Raw genomic sequence first — 8,024 nt, 5'->3', positions numbered from 1 at the left:
CTTTATAAGTAAATTTACCATCACTTTATTGAAACATACATGGAAGTCGTGTTAAAAAAGTTTTACATTGGAGAATCGGACTAGTGTAGAGCAATTAACATAATCTAGTTGGCCCATAACTCATTGACTTAAGCTTTTGAGTGAAGATAGTCCAACTAGATATATTGACGAACTCGGATTTTGGCTCTCCCTTGTCAATCTCCTCGGTGAGATTTCAAGTTTCTACTACGCACTTCCAACAGTTGCTATCAAAGTCAATGGCTGAAATGCGTATCGGTAATCAGGTGAATAACTCAAGGAAGAAATCTCGTAATTGATGCAGTTTCCGAGCAGCCTTCATGGTTCGGTCTGGTGAAAGAGATTAAGGATGAAGGAGGGCATTATGGTGTGCAACACGGTCCGATGGGAGCCTTATAGTTCAGTCTGAAGAAAGAGACTAGGGATGAAAATGCGCGTCGACTGTTGATTGTCATGGACTACACAATGGTGTTGGCGATGTTGAGAGTGAGCAGTAGAAACCCGATACTTTACCAGGCGAGATCGCTAAGGGAGAGTTCAAATTCGAGCCTATTAATTTATTCATTTAGATTCACCTTCACTAAAAAACGTAAGCTCATATGTTATGAGCCAATAAAGATATATTAACTGTTCAACACTATATCAATTCTTCGATGTGAGATTTTCCTTGAGTGCATATAAACAATCTCCTTCTCACATGTGAGTTTAATGTTATGTATGTTCCCTTTAAACATTAGAATGGCAATCCTAACCATTCCATTCCTTTCGATTCTGTCAGTCTAAACATACCATAAAGTCGATTGATATGCAATTTGGACCATCAGATTCTAATGAAATAGTGTAACTCGTTTCAAATTGATTGAATCTAAAGAGCAACTAATTAAGCCGATTATCAAATATTAGCACACACTGGTTTGTGATTTCTTATAGAGAAAAATTACTAGTTATTGAGATGTTGAAACATAAATTTTGATAAAGAAATTTACTCAACGAAGTAGAAAAAGAAAAAAGTATTAGCTTCTTATAAGCAATTACATATGACATTCGATTTACTTTGAATAAGTATGTTTAGCTTTTGCACATACAAAGGAAGAACATCTTTTCAAAAAGCCCATTATTTTTTCATATTAGCGCTCACGAAAGATTTCGCGATAAGCCATTCATGTTAAATAGAGATTATGACACAGAAATAGTAATACTTATATATGCATTCATAAGAATTGAATATCGAATATAAAAAAAAAGTAGAAATTCTAATAAATATTCGATATTTGTAGTAGAAAACAACTAATGACAGAAGTACCAATGAAAAGGGAGAAATGCAATAAACATGCCTCACTGAAAACAGTATACATGTTTATGATGTCATAACGGTATGCTTTGGTGGTTCGGGCTTCTCCGGCGTCTGGTTTTTTGACCGGGGACATAGCAGCAAAATCATCTCCCTACGGCATTTTCAACTGCACTAAACGAAGAAAGTGGACTCACGCAATGCATTCGGATAATGTATGTCGGCTTCCGCGAGCTTCATCTCAAAAGTTCTGAGTAATTACTCGCATTCGACGTTCGAGACCAGTATTCCTTGTAAAGCTGCCCGAACAACGAATCTTCCTTGCCTACCAATTTCTTGGGCTCATCATACTCTACCAATCTCCCTGTTAAATGCAAAGAATGTCATGTATTTCTCACAACTCTTGTCGGTTCTCGCTAAACATTTCTTTGGAAGTTTAATTTTACCATCACTTATTGCCAGCACCATCGTGCAGTCCATGACGGTCGGTATCCGATGGGCCACGGTTATGACCGTGCAGTCTGCGAATTCCGTTCGTATGGTTCTCTGGAGGATCAAGTCGGTTGCATTGTCGATAGACGCGGTGGCTTCATCCAGGACTAGGATTTGGCTTCGCCTCAGCAACGCTCGTCCCAGGCAAAACAATTGCCGTTGCCCCATACTCCAGTTAGATCCGTCCTGTATGACTGCAATTTGAGTTTGTGTAAACTGTTAATGATCGACTATGAGCATATTAAGATTAAATTTTGCTGTTTGATTTGAACGTTACCTAGCGATTCAAGGCCCTTCTCTTTATCTTGTACAGCCTCCCGGAGCTGACATTTTCCAAGAACCTTTTTCCACAGAAATTCAATCATTCATGAAACATAACCGCAAGTACTTCCTTTTGCAGGGGGCATAGTCATTCAAGATTTAATTCAGGAGCTCACATTAGATTCAGGTTATTTGCGGGGCGGCTCTTTTTATAATGCCAGTGCAGTTAGTAAAAGAGAGAAACATTCGCCAATCGAACTTCGAGAGTCGTTCAGAAATTACCTCCCATATTTCCTCATCGGTGTGCTCGGACAAGGGGTCCAGGTTGTATCGAACTGTTCCGCCAAAAAGTGTCGGATCTTGCGGGATGACCCCAAAATGTGATCTCAGATCATGAAGTCCGATAGTGGTTATGTCTAGGCCATCGACAAATATTTTCCCATCGGTAGGTTCCACTAGACGAAACAAAGCGCTGATGAGAGTCGTCTTTCCGCTACCGGTCCGGCCAACGATCCCAATCTTGTGCCCTCCTTTTATTTTACAGCTTATGCCGTGAAGAACGAAGGGAGAATCGGGCCGATACCTTACCTGTTAATGTCTTGATGATCAAACCTAAGTGAACTACAAGGCAAGTCCTGAATTGAGAGGTGTGTTAATTGTGCGAGTGTCTACCTTCAGATCATAAATCTCAACTTTGCCGGAAGAAGGCCAGTCCGGCGCTGGTCGGCTATCTTCGATCACTTCCGGGGCTTCACTTTGAATGTGCATGTACTGCTCTAGCCTTTCTACAGAAATGATCAAATTCGATAGCGAGCACTGGAATTGGACCGAAAGGACCAGGAAGACATTTAAAGATAGGCCGTACGACAGCGCCATTCCAACATATCCTGCATCAAATGATAGTCAGGCCTGACACCTGCTAAATCTTTGAAGTCAGAAACCCATTTCCTAGATGATATTGAAAAGGGAAGTGAACTAACATGTCGATGCATAGATGCTTTGACATTAGATTAAAAAGTGCCGAAATAAAATGATACATCTATAAGAGCCCAGCTTCTAGTGAAAACCTCGATATGAAGAACTGAATTGAGCTTTTACTGAAACGAACCAGAGGAAGAGGACCCAAGATCGAGTAAAGTAATTGAGAGGGCCGAGGACGTTAGGACGATAGCGCACAGGACTTCCAGACGTTGGACCAGCCACTCATTGGCCGAAAAGCTGTGAAAATACGGACTTGCATTCGCATCAATAAGGCAAAGACTTCTTGAAAAGAATCGGTCTTCTTGGCCAAATGCTCTGATTGTCATCACTCCGGCGATGGACTCGGCGAGGTGGCTTGCGAGTGTAGACTTGGTTGTGCCATCGAGTCGCATCAACTCATTAGAAGAAGCGTAGTAGTATTTCTGTAATAAAAGAAAAAATTAAGCTAATGCTGCACTAGAATTTGAATGATACGAAGAAAGCTCTCAGGAGATAGGTGTGCAGAATTTTGCCTATTAAGGAACAATTAAATGATTTGACGCATAAGCATTACCTGTATGATCAGCGTCAGATAAATCATGGGTATGATGACCAATAAAACCGGCCACGTAAGAAAAGCAAGTATCAAAAAGTTCGAGTAGGTATTCATCGTGGTCCCAAGGGCAATGGTTAACTTGAAGGCCACATCGACGTCAATGATGCTTAAATCTGAAGAAACCTACAAAATTAAGCAAATCATGTTATTCATCTTAAACATCTTCAAAGCACAGCCACTTCAGAGTATGTTCTTACCCGGCTGAGTATTCTTCCCAAAGGAGTCGAGTCAAAAAAGGACATTGGTGCTCGAATAAGGGACTGCAACAACATAGAGAATATGGCGTCCGATGCGCCGCAACCTAAATAGACTATGAAATATGATCTAATAAGCAAAAAGAGAGCGAGGGCAACGCCTATCCCAGTGTAAACGGAGTTCAACTCGACGGTGCTCACACTCGTACTGTTGACTTCAGAAGCCAACCAGTAATTTTGCGCGAGCTGCCCGGCTATAAAGATTATGTGAGATATAGTTGCCAAGGTAAAAAAGAAAAAGCCCTTGTTGTGTTTCAGATACTGCAAGTAAGGCTTGAAACCGCTGTCTCCTATCTCTCTTTCCTCCTGCTTAATCAATTGACTTCCCAGAGACGCCTCGAGCTGTTCCTCTACATATATTTTCCGGATCTCCTCCTTCGAATATCCAGGCATTCTTGATGAAACCATTCTGATTTGATCTCCAGAGCCAGCAGTCGTGTTATGAGCGTTCACAAGGTCCTGAAATTCTTGGCAAGAAGCCATCAACTGATCGTATGAACCGGCACTTACAATTTGCCCGGATGACATTAACTGTTAAGAAACACAACTGTTCAGGAACAACATGAACAAAAGAGGAAAAGTGAACAATAGCTTTATAGCCGAGAAATTCGTCGGGGATGACATTTTCTTATCAATGAGCCAAAAATCTAAGTTCTCCAGAGACACAGAAAAAAAAAATCTTCTTTTGGGTTGAATGAGTTACTAACCAAGATGGAGTTAAAAGCTGGAAGGAAGTCAACTTGATGCGTAACAAGCAGAACAGTCTTCCCGGATAAAGCTCCCATGACATATTCCTGCAACAAAGAGCAAACATCGCATTCATTTAGAACTTAATACAAAAACAAAAGGAAGTTTCACTGTCCTGGAGAGGAGATCACATTAAATAAGCTCATCGCTGTATGAGCATCCACGGCGCTGAAGGGATCATCCAACAGATACACATCCGCGTCCTGATACAGAGCACGTGCAAGCTGTATCCTTTGCTTCTGTCCGCCGCTCAAATTGACGCCTCTCTCCCCTATCTGAGTTTGATCGCCAAACGGAAACATCTCCATGTCCTTGGCTAGGGAACACTTCTGAATTACTTCTCGATATTTGACAGAGTCCAGGGCGGATCCAAATAGGATGTTTTCTTGTATATTCCCGGTCTGGATCCACGCTGTCTGAGACACATATGCCATCCTACCATGAACGCTCACCTAAACACGGATTAAGGCTTACCAGTAAATCTTCAATCACATTAGTTGTTAATTTTTTTAATTATGACCTAATATATCATACATTGCAAGTCATCATAGGCATAAGATGAACTGGCCGAAACAGGAAATAGTACAATTCTCTAGTTACAATGTATAACTAGTAAGTCCCCAAATGAGAAGATTAATAAATGACTTACTATGCCATCGATATATGGAACCTCTCCGAGAATCGCAGCTAAAAGGGTAGATTTCCCCGACCCAACTTCCCCACATATTGCTACTTTCTCTCCTTTTCTGACCAACAAATCTATGTTCCTCAATGTCGCCTTCGAGGTACCGCTGTCCCAAGAAATTTCGCGTGAATCCAAGAAAACAGCCATTTCCAGCACCTCGTTATCCCTCTGTTGCTTTGTTGGCTTATTTTCCAATTCAGGTGCCTCTAGAAATTCGGCAATCCGAGACAATGAAACCTTAGCCTGGATGAAGGCCCCAACCACATCAGGGATCAATCTGATCGGTTCCTGAACGATTCTTAAACTCGCCAAGAACATGAAGACATTGCTTGCGGTCAAGGGAATGCCCAAAAAGTAGCATGTCCAGAAAGTCATGGCGGGAACTAAAACCGGTGAAGACCAAAACAGGACCATATAGTAACCCTTTTGCCACAAAACAGCCGCGATCCACTCCGATTCGTCTTTCCTTAGCTCCTCAATGACTTTCTTGAAGTGCTTCTCCCAAGCATACAACTTTAACACCTTCATATTCGCAAGCGCCTCCGCGACCACCTTCAGCCTTTTATCTTGAGCCTCCATGAGTTTTCTTTGATATTTGAGTTGCAATTTGGCCATCGGAGAAGTCACGGCGACAATCAATATGAGTACCGTCAGAGCAGCCAATGTTGCAAGGCCCACAGCGTAGTAAACAATGGCTAATGCGAGGCACAGCTGAAGGCTAGTCGACCATATTTGGTGAAACCAGTAAGGGAACTCACCGATTCTATAAGCATCTGAAGTGACATAATTAACTATCTGGCCTGGAGAGTGAGTCATTTTCGCTGCACTGGAGAGCCGCAGTTGCTTCTGACAAATCGCTGCAGATAGAAAAGATCTTATTCTGAGTCCAATCAGTCTTGCTCTGAAAAACCATTGCCTTTCCGATAGAGATTCCAAGCATTTGGCCAAGAACAATCCTCCGGCTAGCGCGTAACCCTCATACTCGAAAGCCTCTTCACCATCGGCAACGGCAATGAAGGCGCTAAGGAACAAAGGCCCAGTGGAGAGAGCCAAGACCTTGGTCAAAGCAAAGAACCCGGAAATTAAAATACCTCTCCATTCGCAGTAAAATATAGCGGACAAGATAGAGCAGGTGTCAGACGTCGTCTTCTTTTCTTTATGCAGTTGCTCGATGAACCTCAAGTAACATGTTTCTGCTCGTTCTTCCATCCTGAGACGCGGAATATCGTCATCTTGAAGGATCTTCTCTTTCCCCAATTTCATTAGCGGATTCAACCACCAAAACGACACCTTGCTGAGAATCCCCGCCTTGGCAAAAGGAGTGACGTTATCGTTCTGCTCTTTGTCCAGCAAAGGTTCATACACAGCGCCATTTTCGCGGTCCTCGCTATTCTCCATGTAACTGTATCCTCTGAAAGCAAAGAAAAGCAGCAGGATCGCTCCAGGAAATGATAAAATATCCCACACCAAAGACACGGATGCAGTGGTTTCCTTTATTTCCCAAGGGGAAGATATACAGAGAAATCCTGTAGACTATGAGGGTAGTATCTAATAAATTGGAGCCAATGTGATGTATGGAAGGCGTATTCTCCTAATGGTCACGGTCAAAACTAGCAGCAACCGACCCCTTGGAACAGTAAGACTAACCACTCATGTGGAGGTACAAGAGTAGCATCCTCGTTCAACATCCTGAAGATTATCCAAATTATGAGTGCGGACAAATAAGTGGAAACTGTGGTCGCAGATGTAATTTTCTTCAAGGACAACTTACACAGTAAGACAAAGAGAAAGTACATGCGGATAATCCAAAATATAATTAAGTGCATCAACGAAAATTCAATGATTTCCTCATAACTAGGCGTATACTTGTGGATAATCCCCTCGATTTGCTAAGACTATCAATCAAGGAACTAAGCTAATGAATCAATCAGATTGTTGGGAAAAATACCTGATACATACATCGACAAAAAACCGCCAGATGAACTATTTGATTGGAAAAAGGAACTGTCAGGAGAAAAAAAAGCAATGAACTCACGTCTTCAGTACCCACGAAAAGCGAGACTCTAGAAGTTCTCGAGTCCTCCTACCCACAATACACTCCTTTACATGCACGTTTTCGGAAACAGCAGCACTCGAAGAGAACGGATAAAGTTTCATAGACGCGACCAAACTCAAGACTTCAAAAGAAAAGAAGAAGAAGCAGAAGAAGAAACACTCACTCCCAAGCTCTAATCAGCAATCTTTGTCGAAACAGAGCAGACGAAGAAGGCAAAGGTTGGCTCTGCTTTCACCGCAGAAAACAGAGCATCTCTTCTTGCTTGCAAAGAATCCATTATTTGTGTCCGAGGAGCTTGGTAGGGGTGCAAAAACAAAGAGTAACTTTGACTTGTGAAAATCAAATGCCACTGGGCTCCGCGAATCAAGCATGCAGAGAGACAGAAACCCACCTGGCTTTATTTCTTTGCTACAGCTTTTAATATCATGTACCCCATTGATTTTCACGTTAAAGACGGCCGTGGCAGGTGGGATGAGTAAATGGAACAGTTGGATCACCCGGTGGCGTCCGTGTTTGAGAGAGAGAGAGAGAGAGAGAGAGAGAGAGAGGCAGAGCGAACAGAGATTTCTTTATTTTGGCCACCCTTCCATAGTTCGTAGTAGCTAACAGTTTCGATGGGATGCGACACCGCGGCACTTGTGAGG

At 42.3% G+C, this 8,024-nt stretch overlaps 1 protein-coding gene across 1 annotated transcript; it reads right to left on the bottom strand.

Moving 5' to 3' along the window:
* Positions 1-1,208: 1,208 nt before the first annotated feature.
* On the bottom strand, positions 1,209-7,761 carry LOC130139960 (ABC transporter C family member 10-like). Its single transcript, XM_056318006.1, has 12 exons — positions 7,544-7,761; positions 5,289-7,013; positions 4,771-5,091; positions 4,600-4,686; positions 3,836-4,423; positions 3,597-3,761; positions 3,171-3,465; positions 2,735-2,949; positions 2,345-2,650; positions 2,079-2,142; positions 1,756-1,995; positions 1,209-1,673 (listed from the first exon to the last, which is right to left on the bottom strand). The coding sequence occupies exons 2-12, from the start codon at positions 6,720-6,722 to the stop codon at positions 1,546-1,548; spliced, it is 3,843 nt and encodes a 1,280-aa protein (XP_056173981.1). The 5' UTR covers positions 6,723-7,013; positions 7,544-7,761; the 3' UTR covers positions 1,209-1,545.
* Positions 7,762-8,024: the final 263 nt, after the last annotated feature.

This window comes from Syzygium oleosum, unplaced genomic scaffold, assembly GCF_021117445.2.
Source record: "Syzygium oleosum isolate NSW1041296 unplaced genomic scaffold, Sole_v2.1 Sole_v2.14, whole genome shotgun sequence".
In the NCBI taxonomy this organism is placed as follows: Eukaryota; Viridiplantae; Streptophyta; class Magnoliopsida; order Myrtales; family Myrtaceae; genus Syzygium; species Syzygium oleosum.
This window is presented reverse-complemented; position numbering and strand designations above follow the sequence as displayed.

What these genes read in the sequence shown, in the direction of transcription:
- LOC130139960 (XM_056318006.1), bottom strand. Translation starts at nt 6,722, where the DNA reads ATGGAGAATAGCGAGGACCGCGAAAATGGCGCTGTGTATGAACCTTTG. An exon ending in ATCTGACGCTGATCATACAG is followed by an intron (nt 3,466 to 3,596) that starts GTAATGCTTATG and finishes CTTTTATTACAG; the next exon opens with AAATACTACTACGCTTCTTC. An exon ending in CCGATGAGGAAATATGGGAG is followed by an intron (nt 2,143 to 2,344) that starts GTAATTTCTGAA and finishes CTGTGGAAAAAG; the next exon opens with GTTCTTGGAAAATGTCAGCT.